Genomic DNA, 26214 nt, shown 5'->3' on the forward strand with positions numbered 1-26214 from the left:
TGTTTTTTACACAATTTTTCTTATGAGTCATGTTTGAAGCCCTTGTAAAATATACTCAGATCTGAGTGGTACTTTCATCTCTATTTAAATCAATTCTTATTTAACACAAATGATTCATCATTTAAGCCTTATTTTAAGATCGATGCATGTGAATCAACAGGACTTTTAATCTATGCATCAAAATAAGTGATTTCTGCCATTCACACCCCACCACCAGACTATTTTGAAAAAAATATATATTATGCCTTTCACGTCACAATCCAGAAATATTATTACACTAATTATTTATAGTTGAATGCTTGATGTCCACATCGTTGTTGCTGCATTCTTATGCCGAATGTTTGCATTCTATACGGTTGCTTGTGAGTCAAGTTCTTCTCTGCAAATTGCAAGTTCTGTTTTGTCTTCATTTCGACAATGGTTCTTGTTAAACCCATAACCTCTATATGATAAAAATGCAGTTAAATGCATGTGTGTGTGCAAACTCCTATGGATAGACAGCCTCCGGATGATTTCTTCTTGAAAACAGCATCTTTCCTCCCTAAATATGGCCACCCCCTTTAACACTCCCTGTCTCTGAGAAGCGCAGTGCTGCCGAACCTAATGAGCTGGCTGGAGAAAGTTTGGCTAACGTTTGACATCTGACAGCTCTGGTGTTGGAGCTGTAGGGGGGCTACAGGAGGCAGGGAACAGCATCTGTTGTTGTGTAGTTCAAGCAGTCGTTATACGGCCTTCAGAGCAGGTTGGTCTGTTCCCAGCACAGCCTGCAGACTCGCTTGTGAGATGAAAAAATAGAGGGTGGGATTGTGGAGGTAAAGGACAGGGTATTTCCTTTCTCGCTGCAGGTTCACTGATAAATTCAGCTTCAAAAGTGAAAATTGATGTTTACTCACCCTCATGTTGTTCCAAACCTGTATGACTTTCGATGGAACACAAAAAGATATTTTGAAGAATTGTTTTTATTCATACAATGAAAGAAAATGGGGTACAAAACAACATTGACTTTAATAGTATGGATTCCTAGACTTTTTTTTAAAAGAATTTTTGGGAGAACTATCTCTTTAAGATGATTGATTACAAGGCTCCTAAGGGTGTGCTTTGGCTAAGCTTTTCATTATCTCTGTCTTAGGGCCAATCAAATATTTAGGAATGTTTACAGGTTTTCTTACAGATCTTGATTTAATTTATGAATTGCTGCAGGCAAACTTCTTGTTAAGCAATTTCGCATTCGACTGCAACTCTCATATATCTTGTCTTTTGCAGGTGTATCCTGGTCTGATGGTGACAGCGGGCTTGATCCACTACATACTGAATCTGCTTCATGTGACTGTGCACATACGTGACGTTTGCGTGTTCCTGGCCCCCGTCTTCAGTGGCCTGACTGCCATCTCCACCTTCCTGTTGACCCGGGAGCTGTGGAACCAGGGTGCCGGGCTGCTGGCAGCGTGTTTCATCGCCATTGTACCCGGCTACATTTCACGCTCTGTGGCCGGCTCATTTGACAACGAGGGCATTGCCATTTTTGCCTTGCAGTTTACCTACTACTTATGGGTTAGTTGGATTTAAATGTAACAATTTGTGTGTGTTTCTCTTTATCTATGTTTGTTTTTTCCTCTTCTTCAAAACTATCAAGTTTAATGATGTGAAATGAATGATAATCATAAGTTGAAAATCGTAATCGGTTCACACAATCAGTCTGAATCATTTGTTCATGAATCTGAATGTTAAAGTTCTCTGGTTGAATTATTTTGACAGTTACATTGGTTCTCAAGTTAACAACTCACTGGAAGAGAAGATTATCAATTAATAACTTTAAATTTTAGCCTGTTCATAACACAGAGTTTTTCATATGACTTCAAAGGACTCGGAATATAGAGCATGAATCACAAGGACTACTTTTATAATGCGTTTATAATGTTTTAAGGTGCCCATTGAGAACTGTTCTAAAATGAATGAATATCCATTTCAGAAACTCTAGCGCTGTCCCACAACAGTCGAAATGATGAATTAACCTTGACAGACATTCATCACATATTTTTTTTAGCTGAACGACAAGACAGCTGGAACGGATGCAGTGGCAGCATACTTTGTCTCCTTTGGTGCTTTGAATTTTTTTTTTTTTTTACACCCATCCCTTCTCTCTGGAGCTTGTTGTCAGCTGAGACTGCAAGGACTTTGCTGTCAAGCTTGACTTAAACATTGAATTTCCTTGGTCTCTATCTTATCTCTGAGTGTTCCTCATCTAGGCTTTGTTTGAGGTGATGATATCAGACCCTTTGTTTGGGATTAGCAGAATTAACCTAAGTGTGTCCTTTCCACACAGGTGAAATCGGTGAAAACTGGCTCGGTTTTTTGGGCCATTGGCTGCTGCCTCTCTTACTTTTACATGGTGAGTTTTCATTGGACTTTTTACCTTCAGTTGGTGTACTGCATTTCATTTCTGTTAATATTACTTGGTAATACCAAAGTAAAATACTCAGACAGCTTTTCCTGCCAATGCTTATAGTAAATTACACTAGTACCGTTAAATAATTTGGTGTCTGTAAGATTTTTTTTTCCTCTTATGCTCAACTATATTTGTTGGAAAATACAGTAAAAACAGTAATACTGTGAAATATTATTACAATTTAAATAACTGTTTAAATTAAATAAAAATTTATTATGAATTTTCAGAAGCCTTTTCCCCAGTCTTCTGCGTAACATGATCCTTCAGAAATCATTCTAATATGCTGATTTGGTGCTCAGCATTTATTATTATAATAAACATTCATTATTATTCTTATTAATGTTGAAAACAGTTGTGCTGCGTAAGCTTTGTTTCAGGATTCTTTGAGAACAGGATGAATAAAAGGATTAAGTTCTTTAAAAAAAGTCTTGCTGACCACAAACCTATGAACGGTAGTTTATTGCGTGACAATTGTTGTCCAATTTAGTGATAAATGACAATTCTTTTTGCTGAATCAGTCAGAACGACTCAAATGAGTCACGCTTTACTCTGTTTTAGTTTGAGTAAATAAGTTTGCGCATTTAGGAATTAACATTTGATTCACTCATTGAACTGTAAGTCATTACTTGGTGTTATGTTGAATCATAAACTTTGTTTTATGTAAGGTTCATGAAACATAAATCTGTGCAATTGCTATAAAATAATGTTGCGTAATATAATGTTAAAGAACCGTAATCGCTAAGTGGAATCGTAATCTGAAACGGAATCATTAAATTCTTATGATTCCCATCTGTAGTGTTGGGTGTTCTGGGTCTGGTCGCACATCTCCCTTGCTCTTTTTTTTTTTTTTTCAACCCATTAATGTGATGTGTAAAATAAATGAATAAGCAAACACCACCATCCATCATGCCACCCTGGTGGGGGCCATGTGCCAGGCGGTTATGAATATCAGCCATTTCTGAAACTTGAGATTCTTCCCCTGGAGGAAGGCAGCGCTCATTAATAATGGAAGCCTACAGCCCTGCCCAGCCCCCAATAATCTCTGGCTTTCCAAATGTGTTTATAAACATAAATGACACCAGTGAAATCTGAGCCATCTGCTCCATCAAGACCTTGGGGTCCAGCACAGTCCGACACGGCCTAGAGGCGCTACCGGGGGCATGAGTTGAGAGAGCCTCTCTTCAGCGGGACATTCTAAGTGACCTAGAAATGTGCAGAGGTTTCAAAGGCTGAGTGTGCTAATGGAGTTTTCCTGTAAATGTGATGTGTAATAGGGGTGAAAGTCATCAGGGACCTGGACGATATGATATAATAACTTGGTCACGATACATTACGTTTCTTTACCTTTAGTGTGTAGTTGTTGAAAACTGGGATATTGTAATCTTTTACTCGCTTGTTTCTCTTTCCATTTGCATTACACCGTGACTACATCAGATGTGAGCGGCACAACATAACAAAAGATAATAGAAGCCATTGTAATCAGTGATTCCGTCTACTCTGGTTGCGGCGCGAAACGATAAATCCCAGAATGGGTTCTAGTTCTGACATACTCCAAGCACTTGCGCTGCTACTGACATGGATTTGCAATGCTCGCTTTGTCGTGCCAGTGTAGACGGCCTCAAGATGTCGCGATGTGACCGTGGTTGTGCCCGGTGCAGACATGGTTAGACTTTGGTGCTTTCGACGAGTATTTTCTAAACTTGTAATGATTTTAGATTTTGGCCAAAAAGACAAACACTGGTTTTCACGTTCAGTTTATGTCTTTTGTCAAATGTCCTTTTTTAATAGTTTTGTATTTTATTATTTTAATTTATTTAAAATTTAATTTAATATTTTGTCAGTGTCATTCATTAATTTTAGTCAGTTTTGTCGCGACAAGACAATATAACCCATTATAATCAGTGATGCTGTCTACACTGGATGCAGCGCAACACAACATATCCCTGACAGAAAACTGATGCCCCAACCTACTTTTAAGCGCGCACACTACTTCTGACAAGAAGAACGAATGGATTTGCAACAATCACTCAAGCTTTTGCTTTGCGACAACTGTTTTTAAGAAATACTATATAATATTTTTGTCAATGTCATTAATTAATTTTTCAGTCTGAATAAGAGTAAAGTATACTGAAATGACATAAAATTGTACACATTGTAAGACTAAACTTTTTTTGTGAAGTTTTTTTTCATGTTTTTCTTTTTCTTCATAATGTGAATTAAACTTCATATACTTATGAAGATTAATATATATATATATATAACAAAAACACCCAATACACCATAAACAATGTTTTTTGTTGTAATGTGACCCCATAAAATATCATTATTAGTATGTCGAAGTATTGGCTACTTGTCTAAAAATGTAAATGATTCTTAACGTGAAAACTGATACAATATCGTGAGGTAAAATATTGCAATATTTGGAAGTGTGCAACACGATGTGTTTTGTATTGCAGGTGTCTGCATGGGGAGGATACGTCTTCATCATCAACCTGATTCCCCTCCATGTTTTTGTGCTGCTCCTTATGCAGCGCTTCAGCAGGAGGCTGTACATCGGTGAGTCACCTGTGTTGTGTGTATGTTTGTGTGAGCGTCTCTGTTTTCTGTATGAAGTACACACTTCATCGCCCCCACACAATCACGCTGCGTAGTGCTTGTTCTCCCGCACAATAATGAAGCGTGAACCAGCTTTTTCCCACTTGCTTTTTGATTTGGAAATGCAGAGACTCTTGCGCAGGCGTGGTCGCTAAGTGTTCATCTATCTTCACATTGACAGCAGCATTTAAAGTTGACGTTGATGTTTAATGACATTTTTTTTCCACCCACTTTACTTTTTTTCACAACCAATCATAAGCAGCGCTGTTCGGAGGATACATGGATCTTCATGTTGCATAAAAAAACCTTTGGCTCCACATCCGCAGTCTTAAATGACAAAACAGCATGCTAACTGTGAATTAGGACCTCTGCTAGCATGAATAATCTTGCCACTTCTGCAAGGTGAAAAAAAAGACACCAGTTATTTTCCTTCAAGAGTCCTTTTTTGTCTTTGACAGATTATGCCAATTTTTAAGTGGATGAATAATTAAAGGTGCAATGTTTTTGTGAGGGTACTGAGTGAGCACTTTGATAAAAGAATGAGGCCTTGTGCCACTGGGCTAATTTTGTTTAAATCTTTATTAGCCTCTCACACTCTGCACAGATGCCCTGTGCGAAATGCGCTACTGATGGATGCTGGGTATTAGCTCAGTTTGTCTCCGCTCTGGAAAGTTCTTGCACTTGCCGCAGGTCCCACTACACATTTGCCATGGCCCGACTCCACATGAGTATCACTGCCACCTCTCCTAATAGATCATACTGATTAGATTAAGTAGCACTGCTCTCGGTTTATGGGGCCAGTGCTTGAACAAAGAACAGCAGTCATGTTCAGAGATGGATGGAGAATGGTGTAAAACGAGTGGGATCTGGTTATTGCATTTCTGTTTCACCTTGTCTCCTCCTAGAGTGACGTTTGCTAGCTAACAGTTTAAAAACTGTTTAATGTATATTTTGACCTCAAAAATAGCTAGAACTATCTGGAAATCATGTCCGAACTGATTGGCTAGGTGATACTTGACTTTCAAGGGTTTCCAAAGTTGGTGTTCCAGGTCAAGATATTCAGAGTTTTGTTTGAGGCTCTCAGTAATAAGCAAACTAAACTATCGTTCAAAAGTTTGGGGTTGGTAAGATTTTTTTTTTTTATGTTTTTGAAAGAAGTCTCTTATGCTCACCAAGGATGCATTTATTTGATAGAAAATACAAAAAAGGCAGTAATATTATGAAATATTATTAGAATTTAAAAGGACAAAAGAAATTTATTATATTTTAAAATGTAATTTATTCCTGTGAAACGATAGTTTTTGTAACATTTATAAATGTCTTTACTTTAACTGTTTATCAAATTAATACATTGCTTAAAGGGGACCTATTATGCAAAATTCACTTTTGTATGGTGTTTGGACATAAATGTGTGTTGGCAGTGTGTGTACACAACCACCCTACAGTGATAAAAATCCACTCACTCCTTTTTTTTTTAATCCCCATAAATCATAAGCAGTCTCTCCAAACGACCTGTTTTCAGAATGTGGCTTTAGTGACATCACTAAAGCCACAGGCCCCGTCCACAAGTGTTGACTGACACTGCCGTTATAACTTAGACCCGCCCTGATCGAGTTCACTGCGAGTTTTACACATCAGCCATTGCTGCAGCAATGCACTCACGAGAAGCGTCGAAGCATCTCCCAAGCGTTGAAGGTGTTGTAGCTGGATGTATTCATTCACATAGCTCTCTTTATTTACTCTTGAAATCTGCCAGCCACTGAAGACGAGGTGGATTTATTTTGTTTTAAAAAAAAATGCTCCCTCAACTCTACAGAAATTTATGTAAGTTACTTATGCACTTCTTATACTGTTTACTCAGCTCTAACAGTGATTTTCTGAAGAAAAACTGATGCTTCATCTTTTGTGTGACATACAGTAAACTTTATTAAACTCATCAGTATATTTTGTCATCATTCAGACAATTCAGATCGTCAGACGGAGTCCTACAGCAGGCTTGCATAGTGTATACAAGCAATGCCAAATAGGTTATAATCGTAATTAAACTAAACTATACCTGTTCCAACTCCACACAGCATATATTCTCTGACTCTGTAGGCATTTTTATGGTCGAAATGAACACCATTACTGTGACTGTCTGTTTTATTATTATCATCTTCCCTGTTCTGGCTCTGATCGCGGCTGCTTAGGCTCCGCCCCCTTTGCCGTGAACCAGCAGCTCATTAGCATTAAAGGGGGAAGCACTAAAACAGTGCGTTTTTCACAGATCCAAAAAATTATGATTTAAACGTGCTGTAAATAAAATTATGTTGGGTATTTTGAGCTAAAACTTCACATACACACTCTGGGGACATCAGAGACTTATTTTACATCTTGTGAAAATGGGCATAATAGGTCCCCTTTAAGTAGGCCTATTTATTTCTTTAAAAAAAAAAAAAATAATTTTTTGAACAGTAGTGTAGATATTGACAAGTAGATCTGCTATACTCCACTTTTTCTTTTCTTTTTTTTCTTGTGAGGTAGTCATTACATCAAAATCTGAACCATTTCTTCTGCTAATTTCTCACGCATTTACAGTACAATCATTTAGAGACCCAGGATTTAAAGCTGATGCTATTGCACTGTTGTTTTACATCTTAGATGTAATCAAAATCCTGCATCAAATCATGGTTTTTGTTTTTACATGCAGTCTGACAGTCTCTTCCTGTCTAATTAGGTGTCTAATTTGGCCAGAATAAGTTGTGACGTGGGCCAGACTTTAGTTAGATACTATAGCTCGGTGAGAATTTAGCCACTTTCCCACTGCAGGAAGAAATGCATGTTTCAGAAACTTCAGAAGTAGTCCAACATGTAGTTTTGAATGTGTATTGACGTTATCCAAAGAGATTTTGAGTTGTCAATGTTCCCCGCTCTTTCGATTTGCATGTCGCCTCTCCATGTCTCATCTTAATAATACAAAACCAACAAAATATCTAAAAGAGTGTCCTCTATCATTGTCGTTGGTGTTGCTACTATTGTTATGCACAGAAACGACACAAACTAGATTACGTCACCACAGGGTTCCCGTTATAGGTGCCAATGCAAGAGGGAAAAGTCTCTTCTGGTCTGCAGTTCCACTTCCAGGGAACCAGAACTAGATATTCAGAAAGCCCTGTTTAACCCTAGACCCTGAATATTTTGTCACTAGTTAAATCAACCCATTTAATCGCTGCTCCTTTTCAGAGTTTTTTTTCTTTTTTTTCTTTCTTTCACAAAACAGCCTGTCAGCTGTCTATGAATGAGGAAGTGTTTGCGTGTCTGGAGGGCTAGGTGTGTATTGTCTCATTAGAGCATCCTATTGTGGAGTGAACATGTTCCAGTTTGGCCCTTAATTGATGCCTCTCAAAGGCTGACAGCTTATACAGTCACTTTTGTCACAAGTGGCTTCAGTTTCCTCTATTGCGCAGCTGATTCGCCATCTCATGTACCCACATTCATACCTGGACCTCTCTTCTGACAGGCTGTCAACACCTGTCTCTCAGGTAGGGGTCCACTTCACGGAGCTGTCAGTCAAGTATCGCACAGGTGACAGACTGTTGCGCTTGCCATTCTTCTAGGAATGTCTGCTCTCCATCACTGGCGTTTCAGTTTTCTCACCGTTTTGTTTTTATCGTGCAGTATTTGTCACTTTGGATAATATGAAGGGACAGGTTGGAAACACAATGACAGCTGGTTTAGAAATGGAGGAATATATGTATATTGTGCACTAAAATAGCTTATTTGTTGATTTTGTGTCTGTTAAACTCTAAATTCTAAGTGGCCTTTTCTTAGTAATGCAATGCAAGTAACCGCATTTACAAGACTGTATTGATAAAGGAAAACTGTTTAACGCGTTTACATGACCACACGCATAGTCTGCTTATAAAGCATTATTAGGTTAAGAACATGTAAACACACTCAATGTAAATCCGGGACCATCATGAATGCATTAAATAGCTTCATGTCAGTTAGCAGTCATACTTTTAGCAGGCAAATTTTGGTGGTGCTTTAAAGAGACCTTTTTCATTTATTTTCTTAGCAGACTCTTAGCAATTTGCAAATGGGGAAAAACACAGGCAATTAATCATAAGGAACTAACAATATTAAGTGCCTCAATGCAGGATTTGGAGCGTTTGCATCAGGAGAGTGCAAAGTGAATCTTTTTTTTTTTTTTAAACATGGTGAATTAAATATTACACTACTGTTCAAATACTCACCAAAGCTGCATTTATTTGATCAGAATTGTATTCCTGTGATCAAAGCTATATTTTCAGCATCATTACTCCAGTCTTCAGTGCCTCATTATCCTTCAGAAATTATTCTAATATGCTGATTTGCTGCTCGAGAAATGTTTCTTTTTTATCAATGTTGTTGAAACAAGTTGCTGCTTACCGTAATATTTTTGTGGAAATTTGTCTACATTTTTTTCATGATTAGTTTATAAATAAAAATTCAAAAGAACAGCATTTTGAAACAGGATTATTTGAAATTTAAATCTTTTGTAAATGTATCATTTATATATATTTTATTTATTTATTTATTTATTTATTTTTCCATTTATTTATTTATTTATTTTTTCTGTCACACTTGATCAATTTCATGCATTCTTGCTGAATAAGTGTTAATTTCTTTCCAAAAAAATCTTACTGACTCTCTTGAAGTTTTGAATGGTAGTGTACATTACATTTATGCATTTAGCAGAAGTGACTTGCAGTCGAGGAACATAATCAATTGGTCACAGGGATGAGGATAGTTTACCCCAAAAAGATAAAATACTGTCATTTACTCTGCCTCATGTTGTACTAGACCTGCATAACTTGTATATATGTGGAACAGAAAAGATATTTTGAAGAATTGTGCTGGTCGCTCTTTTCCCTGCAGTTTTGGTAAATTAGGCATTTAAAATAATGCAAAAGCACAATAAAAGCTGACTGATGCTCTATATTCCAAGTCTTCTGAAACCATATAATAGCTTTATCTGAGGAACAGACTAAGATTAAAGTCATAACTTTTTCAAGTCTTCAGAAAACTTGGAAATAGTTTTATAGACCATATTCAAGTTACTTTTATGGTGCTTTTGTGTTTTTTTTTTTTTTTTTTTTTTTTTTTTTTTTTTAAAGCTTGACTGACTCACCATCAGTCACTGTTCGTTGTAATTGCATGGAAGACTTCGACTGGGACATTTTCTTCAGAATTACTCCTTTTGTGTTCCACTGAAAAGAGTCCTACGGGGTTGGAACATAAGTTAATATTGACAGAATTTTCGTTTTTAGGTGACCCATCTTTTAAGTGCTCACATAAGAAAAGTCTTTTGTCTTTTTTTTTTCGAGATGCAATGACCATCTAGGGCTATTCTCACTTTCTTTGTTTCTTTTTATCTCAGCCTACAGCACCTTTTATATAGTGGGGTTGGTGCTGTCCATGCAGATCCCCTTCGTAGGCTTCCAGCCCATCAGGACGAGTGAACACATGGCTGCTGCAGGTAAGACCGGTTTGCCTCCATTCTTCATTAACTGTTGCTCATTTACACTGATTTTAAAAACAGCACTCTAAACTCAAATCCATAAAGTCATGAGGGCAATCATTTACATCACATCCAATCAGCAGCAGTACTTCATGGCCGTGTGTGTGAGAGCTGAGTAAATGGGCTAATGGGTCATTTGCGTTTGCAGGTGTATTTGCTTTACTTCAGGCTTACGCCTTTCTGCAGTATCTGAAGGACAGACTGACCAGACAGGAGTTCCAGACACTGTTCTTTCTGGGCGTTTCTATGGCTGCAGGGGCGGTTTTCCTCACTGTTATTTACTTGACTTACACAGGTGAGTGCAAAAGGACAACAGCTGCATTTAATTTGAACCATTTAAAATCTTTGAATAAAAATTTAATTTTGAACTAACTTTCAAACTGAACTTCGACCACAAATGTGACTTTTTTTCCCTGCCAAAAATTCAGACTTAAAATAGGTAATTGCTTGGATATCAGTTAGGGGGAGAGTGGGGTAAACTGTACATCCTTTTGGGCAAGAATTAATAGAAAAATAATAAATTTTTAATAAGTAAAAATTAATATTCTAATTTCAGATGATAGCAAACATCCTGAAATATCTATTCTAGAAATCATCTATTACATTAAAAAAAAAAAAAAAGATAGCCTTACCCACTCAACCTTTTAAAGATTTGTAATTCGGGAATGTGAACTATTTATACAATCGTTTGGGGTTGTTAATATTTTTTATAATCTTAGTTGTACAAGTCGCAAGATTATTCTCACCAAAGCTGCATTTATTTGATGAAAATACAGGAAAAGTAGTAATATTAGGAAATATATTATAATAGAAAAGTTATTTTAAATTATAACATGTTAAAATGTTTTTAAAATGTTTTCTATGATGCTACATTTTTAGCAGCCATTACTCCAGTCTTCAGTGTCACATGATCATTCAGAAGTCTTTCTTATATGCTGCTTTGTTGCTCAAAGAATATTTCTTATCATCAGTGTTAAAAACAGTTGTATTATCAATTTTGTAAACTGATTATGATGAGGCCTATATAAATATTTGGTTACATGTTAAAAATGATGCCTTTTTTGATGGGTCTGGCATAGATTTATCCACTGACATATCTTACCCCACTCTATTGAAAGGTCACAACTGTCACAGGAAGATTTTTTTTTTTTAATGCCCCACTATTTTGCAAGATTGTCAGTAAATAGATTGCACCATAATAAATCATCACCCTGCACGACTGATTTGCAGTATAAAAAGCCAGTATTTCAGTGTAATATTAAAAAGGTTCAATGCTGTTTGCTTGTCAAGTAGAGGACAACGCTGATGGACTATGAAACACTTTTTTTTTATTTTTCAACACGTCACCCTTGATGGCATTGAGATGGCAAATTCTTTAATATTCTGTCCTTGTCTAAATCATCCAAACCAAACAGCTTTCAGTGAGGGAAGGAAAAAGAAAAACATCCACGTCATTGCATCCAATTCTCTGCCTTCTCACCTGAGTACGGTGTGACTTCATGACCTCAGCCTCTTAACACCACACCTCTGCCGGCATATATGAAGTCAGGGTGATTTGCTTGTATTCCCATCGTACCGGAGGCTTTCATTAATCTTTCTGCTGCAGGGCCTCGTCTGCAGAAGGCCTCTGAGATCTCATTAAGCACTTCCCTCCGCTCGCCACACTGCTTTTCAAACCGAGCGCAGTCTCGCGGTGCAGATTAATTGAAAATGTTGCTGGCTGTATGTGTGGTATTAAGGTTCACTGGACGTAGTCCAAGCTCATCAGTGCCTCAGAAGCTGCTTGAAAGTGCTCTTGAGTCAGTAATGGTCGGGTGGTTTGCGTGTGCCTGTTATCGTTTAATCACTCTGTTGTGTTCTTGTGCTTTTCAGGGTACATTGCTCCTTGGAGTGGGCGTTTTTACTCTCTCTGGGACACAGGGTAAGAATGCTGAATAGTTTACATCGCATACACTTTTTTTTTTTTTCTTGTGCTCGGTCGTACAAGTGAGTTGCTAATAGCTCTTTAGCACACCCTGTTAAATGGCTTAACAACAAAAGAGATGATTTTATCACAGGTTCAGCATGTAGCGTGATTTTTATATCTGTAAGCAGGTTCTTAGACCGACTTGAATTATGTCTGAATAGCTGCATTCAGTTGATATTCATTCACACCACCAATGAAACCCCGCTGCTAGTGCACAAGCATGTGGTACTTTGACTAATTGTTATTTTAATAACATTTTTGGGAGGTATTGATTGAATTTAGTTTAATCTCACAAAACTTAAAGACCCCCCTGTGGTGAAAATCAAGTTTTTAATGTTTATATGTCTATGTGGCGTTTCAAATATGCTTTAAGACAAACCTTGTGCAAATTGATCAGTCAGCACCATTGCTGAGTATTTTCTCCTTAAAACTGCAGCGAACCAAAGACCGTATCAAAAACGCAGTTTGAAATCTGCCTTGTTCTCTTCCACATCACAAATATGTTGTTTAAATATGTCATTTTGGTGATCAAAGATGAGTTTTAAGGGATACAATTATTGACTACAGGGGGACTTTAAGAAATGTCTGGGTCATATTTCACCCCAGAATCATAAAATAAATCACAATTTTTGATTAATAGTTTGGTTGAATCTCACTATTTAGTACGGTGAAAGTTGCTGCTGTGACATAAAACTTTTCAGGACTTTAATTTGTGTATCACCACAAACAGAAGTGAAAAAGATCATACAGCTGTGGACCAGACTGCTTGAAACACGCTCAATAGGACAGGTTGTCGTTGCTGATAGGCCTGTATCGTAATCTTGGTTATTTATTCAATTATTTTGGCACCCCTGCCGATATGGCAGTGTTTGTACCTTTTTACTTTGCAGCCACAAAAACCATTTGCTTTTTGCCGGCTGCTTTTTGTTCTTTGCCCTCAGTGAAACGTCCCCAATCATAAATTCATAAATGTGTAACTCCCTTAATGCAGCAGCTCTGCAGGGAGACCCACAGTCCTGTCGAGCTCTCGCGGTGCGCAGTCAGCCATCTGCGTTTCTGTCAGCACCTATACAGAAGGTCAGGTCGTCAGATAATGATCACTGGAACACTGAGTCACCAAAATTGAGCGTAGTAATGCAGCAAAATTGAGAGGAAGAACAGCAGCGTAACTCCACAACAAGCAGACCCGTTTTAACACAAACTGGGAGGTTTTCAATTTGCCCAAAAGTATTGACATTGTTTCTCTTACTCGGTTTCATTTCTTTTTATAATGCAAACTTTAGTCCTTAGAGCGTGAAACTTTGTGTTTGCTGTTTGTTTGCTTTTTGCTGACCTAAAGTTGGCTGTTTTGAAATGGATTATATGGACGCTTTGCTCTTGAAACCGACAACCCAATGGAGCTCTTTTCTGAAACATTTCTGAGATGGGTTTTAAAGTCAATATGAAATTAAAATAGAATTTATGGTGTGTGACTGTCTTTATAATCTTTCATTTTTGTTCTTCCTTTTAAAACGACTTGTCGTTTTGTCTGACGTCACCTGGTTTGTGCCAACTTAGTTCATGTTAACCAAGAGCCAAAGAGCTATTTTGGTGTTAATGTGAGTTTCATTTGCAACATTTTTACATACAGTAGTAAGTTAACAAAGCCCTCCCTGCTTGTTATCCTCAGATATGCAAAGATCCACATCCCCATCATTGCATCGGTGTCAGAGCACCAGCCCACCACCTGGGTCTCCTTCTTCTTTGACCTGCACATCCTGGTCTGCACCTTCCCAGCAGGCCTCTGGTTCTGCATCAAGAACATCAATGATGAGCGAGTCTTTGGTGAGACGATGTGCCTGTATTCAGTTCGATTCATATTGATTTGTATAACGCTTTTCACAAAGCAGCTTTACAGAAACTGCATGTCTGTTACCTTCTCAACCTCAGACGTTTTGGCTTTCTTGTTGCTTTTTTATTTATCAGTGTATCTCTTGACAGATTGACCGTTGACGTAACAATTATTTATTTATGTAATACATGTTTAATTTATTTAACATGAGTTAAAACTAGAGCCCGACCGATATGGATTTTTGGGCGCAGATACCGATAAAAAAAAAGCCAGATACCGATATATCGGCCGATATTATTTATGTGTATTATAGTACAGTAAGTTTGGACACACTTTCCAATTGGTGTGTACAAACTTTTGATGGGTACTGTATATAGAATACACAGTATAAACAGAAAAAATATATAAACGTTTTGCAATGATCACTCAAATGTGGTGATCAAACACTTGTGTGACAAAGATATGTAATGGAGGCAGGGTGAATGATAGAATGAGAATTTGAGCTGTAACCAAACTAGTTTGCATTGCATTTTATATTATATTATATTCTAAATACTGTTGCATAATCTTCACTAACAACTTTGTCTTTTAATTTAGTCACGTTATTTAAAACATAACTTGTATCAATAAATATATCAAAAGTGTCACTGACAAAACCTTATCTTCTATTTTTAATCTTAATTTCTCTAATATCTACCAGTGGAGGAAGAACTCAGATCTTTTTAGTAAAGTAAAATTAATAATATCATAATGAAAACGTTTATAATTACATATGTACAGTAGTTTTATACTATTTTAAATAAGTAGCAAGCAAAATGTACTAAACGTGAAACTAGGCTACTCTCAATGCAAAAGGGCCCTATATAAAGTGTTATAATTATATAAATTATTGGAATATTGCTTGATGTTGTAACGTAGCAGAATGAGCTTTAACACTGTGTCTACACCAGAGCATGTGAGCGGAGTGGAGCGGTGAGAATCTCCGCTCATCGCTCATGGAACTGTTCACCCCTCGGCTCCCCCGCTCAAAGCTACATCAGGCCGCTCCGCTCATTATCGCTCAGCGCATAACGAGGTTTGCTTCGCGCTCCACTCAAATCGCCCCCCGCTCACTCCAAAAAAGGAAAAAAATCTACATGTATATCACTTTTAGCTTAGACCACAGCCTTACCTCCTAAAGAACTAATGAGTAACAACAACATTTTTCAAATAGAAATGTTTTATTTCAAATTACAGGCTTATGTAAGAAGGAATATAGCCTACACAAAAAGTTGTAAAATTAAACGAATAAATGGGCCTAATAATCTAAATAAAAATTATATAAACAAAAATATGATACATTTTTTAAAAGTAAATTAACTATAAGGCCAGAATTTTGATAAGTGAACTTCTGCGCAACGCGCACGATTAAAATTTAAATTGGCTTCCATACACACAAACTGCTGTAAAATTAAACGAATAAATGGGCCTAATAATATAAATATTATTACGGACGACACAAATTCGGCTAAATAAAACGAACCATTAGGTCTACTTGAATGAAAAAACGAATTTGTTTGAATATTACGCTATATTTAATTTACACTTTGTTACAAGTTACCGTATTCAATTTGCTAACCTTTTGTTTTCTTCCCAGCATTTTCTTCCCCTACTGTCTTTTGAGATTCCAAAATGAATCTTTGCTGACTGAAACGATGTCTCCACATTCGTTTTCTTGTACCACATTATCATTGTTAGTTAGTTATATTAATAGTACACCTGACCTGTATGACTTCTCATTTTCCTTTTTGAAGTAGCCTACTTTTTGAACTCCATTATTGAGCCGAGTTTTGACTGAAAATAGTCTACTGTTGATGACTGTGCAAGACAGATGGATCCTGGTTTAGGTTTGACTGAGCATGCTTCAGACTCGTGGTGTGAGCGGAGCGAAATTGGAGCGGGAAATAAGGCGACACTCCGTCCTTTTAAAAATGCCGCTCTGCGCTCTGTCCAAGATCCGCCCGCTCCCGCTCCACTCCGCTCACATGCTCTGGTCTACACCGGACGCGGCCGTTATTTTTTGCCACTTTTGCCAGTTCTTTGTGACAGCTTTTAGGTGCTTTATTGGCAGCGCCATCCTTACATAAATCACCACACGCTGCATTTTTTTAAAATATTAATTTATTGGCCATTATAAATGCCGATACCGATAGTTAGGAAAATGCCTAATATTGGCCGATAATATCGGCCCGCTGATATATCGGTCGGGCTCTAGTTAAAACCTGTAAGGGGTAATTAAATGTAACAAATCATGTAAAACAAGAAAAACGTGAAGGAAAGCAAACCTTTAATATTTTCTCAAACTTTGATAATTGCCTTAATCTTTTAAACAACTGAAAAGATAGTGATCAAACTACATTTTATAAAAATTAACCTGTCAAGTTCATAATATATATTACATCAGCAAATGAGTCAAATTGGACGACTACAGGGACTCATCTCAGGCTCACTCATTTAACAGTCCATCTATTGCCAAAATTATGAAAAAATGATCAATCAAAATGTTGAAAATATTCAAATCAGGAATGTCAGAATCAGAATGTGTAGTTTGTGCATAAAAATGTAAGTCAAAACCAGCACGTTGAACAATGTTCATTCTCATAATGTTTATTCTCTTTAACATGCAGTGTGAACTCTTTCAGTTCCCTGATCATTCTGATTCAATTTCAGCAAATGAAGAACAAATTAATTTCTTCACCTGTGTTATGTATTAGGTATGGTATCCTCTCTGATAGACCGCATGTTGAAGCCGCTCAGGCCGCCATTTTCTCCCTCTTCTCGGGAAGCGATGACAGTCAAAACATCCAGTAGTGTGTGCACTTCCTGAACCTCTGCTTTTCGGAAAAACTACCGTGTATTGTGCACGTTATTTTTTTTTGACAGACATCTATGTCGTGATATTAAAATGATGTGGTTTTGAAAACATGTATTGAAAGGTAATAATTATTTCTTAGCCGGCAAGTATTCAGTGTATTCAAGTATGAAGTGATTGATGCCCATGAGTGTATTGTTTTAAGTTCTCAATTTCCAACCGACAGCCAGCCTAAGTTTTTGACGGACATGCTAACGTGCATAAGGGGTGAACTGTTTGATTTTTTTTTTTTTTTTTTTTTTTTTTTTTGGTAATTATTTGATTGACTTTTGAAAATTAAGTTCAGTTTTCACCAGGAAAGGTATGGTTTTGATGCACAAAGTTGTTTTTATTTTCTCAATGCAGATCCTATGGTAAATAATAGTGAAAAATCATTTTAAAACTTTTCCATTATTACCTTTTAGCATATGTATATACATGTATACATATGTGTGTGTGTGTATATATGTGTGTGTATATTAGTTAACAATCCACACAAGCATTTTACAAATATTATTATTATTATAAGACTCTGTCATTTGGTTGATGTCTTTGACTTTTTCTCCCACTAACGGTGGAATCATTTTAAGCCTTTGTTTATAAAAGTTCTCATAAAATAATGATCTATCGAATAAAAAATATCAAATGAAATGCTATCAGGGTAAATTCCACTGTCTTTTCTGTAAGAAAAGAAAACTACATTTTGAGTCTCCAGAAGTGCGACTAAACATCCTTGAGCTTATATCTCTCAGCAGGCTGTTTATTCTGAACAATATTAAGTTGTGGTGATTGTATCCTGTTTGTGCACTCACTGCTATTTTGATGTCTGCTATGAGCATTTCAATATGTGGAGGCGCTTGGGAACAGAACGCATTGAATTAGTCTCAGTCCCCAGAAGAGTTTGTGTTATTTTTCAATGGCTGTCATGGAGTTACTGAAGTCTTTCACTAGAATAAACAAGGGAACTTGAACAGACGACATGTTGCTACATGTTCAAAGTCCCACTTCCGTGTTTTTTTGATTTCTCTCTGGAGTTATCCAGTACAGAACTATAAACACTACACTGCAGTGCTACATTGTCTTCTGGAAGCATAACTGATGTTTTCTCCATCGCCCCCTAGTGGCTCTATATGCCATCAGCGCAGTGTACTTTGCTGGTGTGATGGTGCGTCTGATGCTGACACTCACCCCAGTGGTGTGCATGCTGTCAGCCATCGCCTTCTCCAGTGTGTTTGAGCACTACCTGGGCGATGATATGAAGCGCGAGAACCCGCCGGCTGAGGACAGCAGTGATGAGGACGACAAGAGGAATCAGGGGAACCTCTATGATAAGGTGAGTGAAGGGTCAAAGGTCAGGCCAAGGACCCCTTGGTGGATAAAGTGTCGCAGTTTTAAGCCTGCCTTACAAAAACATGCATGGTACCAAATTAATGAATTTAAATTATATATATATATATATATATATATATATATATATATATATATATATATATATATATATATATATATATATATATATATATATATATGTATGTATATGTATCATAGACTGTAAAAAAAGATGGACGACGCCCCTTCGCTCTCTTCCATTGATGAGAACTGAAGCCGCCAGAGTCCCGATATGGCGCTGACATATTGGAACTTGAGTCTGCGCAGTAGCGATCTCGGGACCAGACCTGCGCAGTAGTGAGCAGGAAGTAAAGCCGCGAAATCAACGCTCCGCCCTCACTCTCGCAGAATGCACTCAGGGAGAGAGGATTCTGCACACTTTTTTAAAAATTGATTGCAGTACGTCAAGAGGCTTGTTAAAATAAAGAAAATACAATCTCCTCAGTCCTCCGAAGATCCCGAAAAAATGTCCGTTGGTGCTTCAGTGACTACTTCGCTCAGAGAACCTGTCAATCACAGCTGTCAGTCATGACGTTACACCACCGCATCACGTAACTAACTAAAAAACAACTTATTTTTGAAACAGACACTTGAACTAACATCAGCGTGATAAAAACGACAGCAAATGAAAGAAACCACCTTTGGAAAAAAGATATTTGAAGTGTAATTTAATTGTTTAGTTGGTCTCACGTCCCGTTGAATAACATGGGGAGGCGGCGCTTATGACCTATACTAGGACCAGTCACCGGGGGGCGATCGAGACGTTTTGGCTTCACTTTTCAGGGCTTGTGCGGCACGCTTGATATGTATGTGTAAAAATAATAATAATAATAAATGATTATTATTATTATTATTATTATTATTATTATTATTATTATTGTTGTTGTCATTGTTCATGCATTAAAATAATATTTATAAAAATGATCATTGTCCTTATGATTATTATTATTATTATTATTATACTATAATAAAGTATCATTATATATTTAATATAAATAATCAAATAATATAAACCTTTTAAATAAAATCAAAATGATGATTATTTGATTACATTTAATCATTTAGCAGACGCGTTTGTCCAAAGTGACAAGTTACAAAGGACAATAATAGAAGCAGTTGAATCAACAAAAGAACCACGTTTATTATACATGTATATTATGTTTATTACAATTTCTATGTGATTATTCTTATGCCAATTAGTGTAAGAACTTGGTAATATTTATGATATATAATATTGCAGTATTTTATGTAACTATTTAATAACTAACATTTTAAATTGAATAACTTTTATGATTATTATTATAACAACTGTAATTACTTTTTGACAAAAGTTTGAGATCAAACACCAGACCCCAGTTGAAGACACTTAGTTGGTTTATAGGAAATGGTTTGTTGTTACTGAGAACAGAATGGTGATTGGTGGGTAGCTTGTGTGTAGCTCATCTGTATTTTGTCTGATTGGTGTGTCCATGTGCATTTGCAGGCCGGCAAAGTCCGAAAGCACGTGTCGGAGCAGGACCGGCCAGAAGAGGGTTTGGGCCCCAACATCAAAAGCATTGTTACCATGTTAATGCTGATGCTCTTGATGATGTTTGCGGTGCACTGCACGTGGGTCACCAGCAACGCCTACTCCAGTCCCAGTGTAGTGCTGGCATCGTACAACCATGATGGGTAAGAGCACCTTCATGTGGCCTATTTCTTGTTTAAAAGAAGGAATATTGGAGTTATTGATTTTTCCTCATTCATTTATAATAACCTCCAGATCACGCAACATTCTGGACGATTTCCGTGAAGCATATTACTGGCTCAGGCAGAATACAGATGAACACGCTCGAGTCATGTCCTGGTGGGACTACGGATATCAGATAGCCGGCATGGCCAACCGCACCACGCTGGTGGACAACAACACGTGGAATAACAGCCACATAGCACTGGTGAGGACAGACATTACAATGGGGTCTGATTTGCTATCATTTAAAGGGATATTTCACCGCTGGAAAGATGAATGTGTATTTAAATTTGGGTAATTTATGTAGTAGAAATGTGAAATTATTTTAGAAGTTGGTGCCTTCTAGACTGAGAAAAGCCAGAAAATGTATTTTTGGCTCATGTGGATGAAAGACAACTCCCAGAATGCACTTGCTTCACTGCCCTACGAGGCCACTCCCAAACCATGCCCACTGGTTACAGAGGGCAGTATGGGAAGAAATGATACAACTAGGCTACTAGTTGACTCGAAACTGAAAAGACGCTGTTTTATCGTGAGATCCCACCCTCTATGGGCGGTTTGAAAACATGCAGAACTAGCTCCTCCTACTGGCTGTAGTCTAAAGGACGCTAGACGCTAAATGACGATTTTTGCGTCATCTGAGGTTTTTTTCCAGACACGCAATACAGAAATCTCTCGTCTCAGGGGGACATGAGGGAGGGAAGCACGGTCATTCGAAAATAATAACATGTTTCTACTGATAGAAAGCTTAATACTAATCAGTAAAGTATCCCTTTAAGAATAAATGTAGACTTTTTTTTTAACAAGAAGAAATGAACTGCTTTTGAAATGGTATCAGTGCTTTGTCTCAGTAGTATCTTGAGGACACTGAAAGATGGCCATCAATATTCTGTTCCTTCTGCAGGTCGGTAAAGCCATGTCCTCCAATGAGAGTGCAGCCTATGAGATAATGAAGTCCTTGGATGTGGATTACGTTCTGATCATCTTTGGGGGAGTGATTGGATACTCAGGCGACGACATTAACAAGTTCCTGTGGATGGTGCGCATCGCTGAGGGGGAGCATCCTAAAGATATCCGGGTCAGTGTCAATATCAATCCTGGCCTTTGTATTTATTTCCCTTTGTTGCTCAGAATAGTGTTTCTGTAAATGTAAGGGAACTAACTGTTGTATTGTATGCTCACATTACATCGTTTTCAACTAAGACCGGAAAACTTTTTATGCATTTTTGCTGTTCATTTAAATGACAACGGTGTTTTGAGGACCTGAAAATGCAAACTTTTGAAAACTTTTCAAAGTGCAAGTTTTTGAAAACGATGCCATTATCGCCTGTGAAAAATGTGAATTTGTGAAAATGCATGTTACTTGTTCCGTCCATAGGTGACATCGCCAACTACTGACCTGGTAGCATAATACAGCTTTTTTAATCGTTTTCATGTATCCGTGTGAACGTTAACGACGTTGTCATCTGTATGTGAGAAACTTTCCAATTTAGTACATCGTCTTTGTGTAAACGTACCGTAATTCCGTACCCTAATTCAGAGTTTGTATTAAAAATAGAAAAAATAGATTTTTAGGTGTTTTATTATAATTTTTTTTTTTACCTGAATTTTTGCCATGAAAATGGTATGGCATTGAAAACAAAAACCAGTGTTTTTGTAGGAGTGCTGTAGAGCGAATGAGCTTCTCTGACAGGTTTTGATCATGCTGATGGTCCATGCTGTTGCGGAAACTCTCTCTGAGATGTTGCGTCTCTAAATTAATCCTCTAACGTTCCGCCACTACAGCAATTAATAAAGCTTTATGTAACATTCACTGTCTTTTACAATACATTTCAAGACAGTTACTGCTGATGGGCTTTCAGGTCGCCCACAGTGAGAAATGTATATTATACATAATTCACATGTTTCGGATATTTGCTGTTTTTTGAGGTGTCTTTTTGTTCTTTTGTAGGAAAGTGATTACTTCACACCGCAGGGAGAGTTTCGAGTGGATAAGGCCGGCTCTCCCACCCTGCTCAACTGCCTGATGTACAAGATGTCTTACTACCGCTTTGGGGAAATGCAAGTGAGTGCTTCTTCCTTTTAATTCAGGTGGTCTATACATTAATTGTGTTGCAACAACAATGGCTGATCCTTTAGCTATCACCGTTGTGCCCTTCTGATAGTGTAGTAATGTGTATATAGATAAAAACTAACAGCAAACGCCTCTCCCGCAGCTGGACTTCCGCACACCCCCTGGATTTGACCGGACACGGAACGCAGAGATCGGCAACAAGGACATCCGTCTGAAACACTTGGAGGAGGCGTTTACCTCTGAGCACTGGCTGGTGCGCATCTACAGGGTGAAGAAGCAAGAGAACCGACAGGCGCTGGACCACAAGCTCCGCAACATTGCAGCCAAGCAGAAGTACACCTCAAAAAAGGTTCGTCCCTCTAGATTCCATTAGAACAGCATCATTTAATGATGTGAGACTGTGTAACTTGAGAGTTTTTAATACTTAAAGGATAATTCCGGTATTTAGCACTTTTTGCATTTTCTGTTTTGTTTTGGATGAACTAGAGTGGTGGACACAGAAATTTTGACGATGGGTCCTGTCTTGACTTTTTGACTCGTTTAGAATCGCCTTTGACCGCTTCAGAGTGGCCGGCTACGGGCATGCACGAACATGTCCTTAAAATAACCCTTAACGTTCGTTTTCAAAACTGTGCAACTCACCGAGTGGTTAGTGGTGTTCGTTGATGTTCCAAAACAAGTAGCGTAGCAAAATACAGTTTCTGTCGTGTTTTATTTGGCATTTTGTAAAATCCCATTGATTTCTGTTGGAGGACTCATTGCTTGTTGATATTACTGCGCTTCAGACTCAAATATCGAGCGGAAGTTTATACGCGGTTGTGAGGTATCTGAAAAAATAGTTCCACTATAGCAAATAACATGGATTGAAATCATACATTGCGCCGATATATTTGTTTTTAATCATCAACGAACACCACTAACCACTCGGTGAGTTGCACAGTTTTGAAAACGAACGTTAAGGGTTATTTTAAGGACATGTTCGTGCATGCCCGTAGCCAGCCACTCTGAAGCGGTCAAAGGCGATTCTAAACGAGTCAAAAAGTCGAGACAGGACCCATCGTCAAAATTTCTGTGTCCACCACTCTAGTTCATCCAAAACAAACCAGAAAAGAGACTCAAAGTGCTAAATACCGGAATTATCCTTTAATAGAATTATAGATTAATAGGGGCATTTTCAGGACATGCAAATTAGAGGTTCTGACAAAATATGAATTGCTTTTTGGTTTATTTAAAAATATAAAATAATGTGAATGCGAGTCAATGTCGATTTAATTTTTTTTTTAATTTTTTTTTTTTATTATTGGATGAATCCGCCTTTGTGAATAAATCTTTAAAATGAATGATTCAATGATAAACTTTTTGTCGCCACCTCTTGGTGGAATGACAATTATTTTTATTTTTTTTGGTTGAACTATCCCTTTAAGGTCTACCATGTCCATGTAGCCTTTTAAATAATAATACTTAATAAATTTACGGTAATTAAAAAAAATGAATTGTTATAATAATAGCTATACAATTGCCTGTTATGATCGGTTATTTCAAATGTAATTAACTTGTTTCTTTTCATGGTCCACAGACAGCCAAAAGGAAGAGGGGATACATCAAAAACAAGTTGGCTCTGAAAAAAGGCAAGAAACTGAACAAGAAGTCTGTTTAGCTATTGAATGAAAACGTTGAGAATGGAAAAGAGGAAAACAAAAGACAAGGAAAAGTGCAACTAGTAAGTAATCCACCAATCAAAAAGAAGAACAAACATGTTGTCTGGCGCCGCCCACCTGAGAACGTTTGATTGGAGGCTGTTGGTCCTGCGATTGCCATGATGATGCGGAGGTTCCATGAGCGGTTGGAGGATGGGGATCTGCACCGTAGTTCTAATCTGACAACTCTGGACTTAATTTGTTCTTGTGTTCTTTTTTTTGTTTTTTCTTTTGTACTTGAATATGCTGGTGAAGCGAGAAGCGTTGCCCGTGTCTCAAACAGCAGGCACTTTTTTTGTGGTACAGTTTAATATAATACAACCGAATGCTAAAACAACCAACAAATATTAATTCATTAAGCTCAGTGAACCTTGGAGCACCAAAGAGATTTTTTTTTTTTTGTCTTGTCAGAGCCTGTGATAAATTGTTACCTTTTGATTTATAAAACCATTTCAAAATAAAATCTGAGGAATATGGAGCCGTCTGCAGTGCGACAGCCCCTAAAATGCTCTCTTGGTTTTAACTGTTATCTGACAAACCCGGTTTCTATGTGACAGAATGCAGTGGGCTCTTTGTGGCTCTGAATTCGAATCTTTTTTTTTCTTTTTCTTTTCGAAGGCAGACACTGCAAAGGACTCGATTATTAGTAATGTTTAACTGTTGTGGTGATTTTTGAATATAATTTTGTTTGTTACATCATTTTGAATGTTTTTGGTTTGTTCTATTTGGTTGAAAGATTTTATGCAATAATTCTAAATTCAAATGAAGAAGAAGAATCCGCTTTTATTTCCTTTATTGCTCATGTGTTTTGTCCAGAGGGGGCGCTGTGGCTTGGCATCTCCTGCACACACATTTGCGAAGATCAGATGTTTTTCTTGGGCCAATTAGAAATCAAAAATTTCCCCCCTCTTCCTAAACAACTGTCTGCCAGGACAAAGAGTGAATTGAATTAGTTGTAGGTTTATTAAAATGCTGCATTACTAGCCTGAATGCACTTTGTCTTAGTTCACCTTAATGTGGATCCACTACTGAGTAGCATGCAGGTGGAGAAGTGCGTATTTTTAGTGTGAATATTCCATTTTCTTCTTCTTTTTTTTTACGTTGAAAGGGTGCTTCCTACAACATCCAATGTTTTTTTTTTCTTTTTTTTTCTTTTCTTTTTTTTTGGGGGGGGGGGCTGCCATTTAAACTTTTCCCCTCTTTGTTTTCTGCCTTTCTGGTTTTCAACCCTACATGTATTGCTTTTGCTTCATCTGTTTTCTTTTTGTAAGATAATTAGAAGGAAAATTATTGTTTTTTCCCCTCTTCTCCACAACATCTCCATATTATTCTTCTCAGAGGGCTCTGAATCTTAGGAGAAGGTATTTATTAATAAGAATGAATTTGAAGTTGAGAAGAGGAAGCTTTTCATCATAAAATGCAAAAACTGTATTTGTTTTCTTTTTCAAGTGAAATTTTATTCCATAAATTGTAAAATAAAGTTAAAAAAAATAATTAAAAAGAGCGAGAGAAAGGCAAAGATGCTGTTTGTGAGAATGAGTTTATGCCATTTGTGATTAAAAGAATTAATGAAAGAATCTGCCTTATTCATGTCTGCTTTCAAGAAATGTTTTCCATTTTGTTTGTAGTCTAAATACTATTTCTGTTAAAAGTATAAAAAAAAGTGCTCCTATTATGCTTTTTTATTTTATTTAAGTTCCCTAATAATGTTTTGCTGGTCTCCTACAATAGGTTTACATGCATCCAAGGTCAAAAAACACTTTCATAATATACACTGCAGCATCACCTCTTTTCTCACAGTGTCTGAAATGGTTCGATAAAGGATCCAGTCTCTCTAAACCCCTCCTTTCCATGAGCTTCCTCTGCTCTGATTGGTCAGACGGCCTAGTTGGACCCCATTGGATTCAACGGAGAAAAGTGAAGTCAATTAGAAGCTCTCACTTCCTGATGGCTGACCGTACTGCGCAGACTCAAACTGAGCTTGACGACGTAGATGTGACGTGAGCAACCCGTCTGTCTTCTAGTAGCTGTGCCAAAAGAAATCGAAATCATTCC

General features: G+C 37.3%; 1 protein-coding gene across 1 annotated transcript in view; it reads left to right on the forward strand.

Moving 5' to 3' along the window:
• Positions 1–25736, forward strand: part of stt3b (STT3 oligosaccharyltransferase complex catalytic subunit B) — a 46310-nt gene extending 20574 nt beyond the window's left edge. The window contains exons 3-16 of the mRNA XM_084089897.1: positions 1264–1551; positions 2324–2389; positions 4903–5002; positions 10443–10541; positions 10732–10878; positions 12456–12504; positions 14219–14373; positions 18392–18603; positions 20143–20330; positions 20422–20593; positions 21293–21466; positions 22340–22453; positions 22605–22811; positions 24039–25736. Coding sequence (XP_083946023.1) covers positions 1264–1551; positions 2324–2389; positions 4903–5002; positions 10443–10541; positions 10732–10878; positions 12456–12504; positions 14219–14373; positions 18392–18603; positions 20143–20330; positions 20422–20593; positions 21293–21466; positions 22340–22453; positions 22605–22811; positions 24039–24119 — 2052 coding nt within the window. The 3' untranslated portion in view covers positions 24120–25736. The remainder of the gene's footprint in view (positions 1–1263; positions 1552–2323; positions 2390–4902; positions 5003–10442; positions 10542–10731; positions 10879–12455; positions 12505–14218; positions 14374–18391; positions 18604–20142; positions 20331–20421; positions 20594–21292; positions 21467–22339; positions 22454–22604; positions 22812–24038) is intronic.
• Positions 25737–26214: the final 478 nt, after the last annotated feature.

This window comes from Abramis brama, assembly GCF_963993115.1.
Source record: "Abramis brama genome assembly, chromosome: 17".
NCBI lineage: Eukaryota > Metazoa > Chordata > Actinopteri > Cypriniformes > Leuciscidae > Abramis > Abramis brama.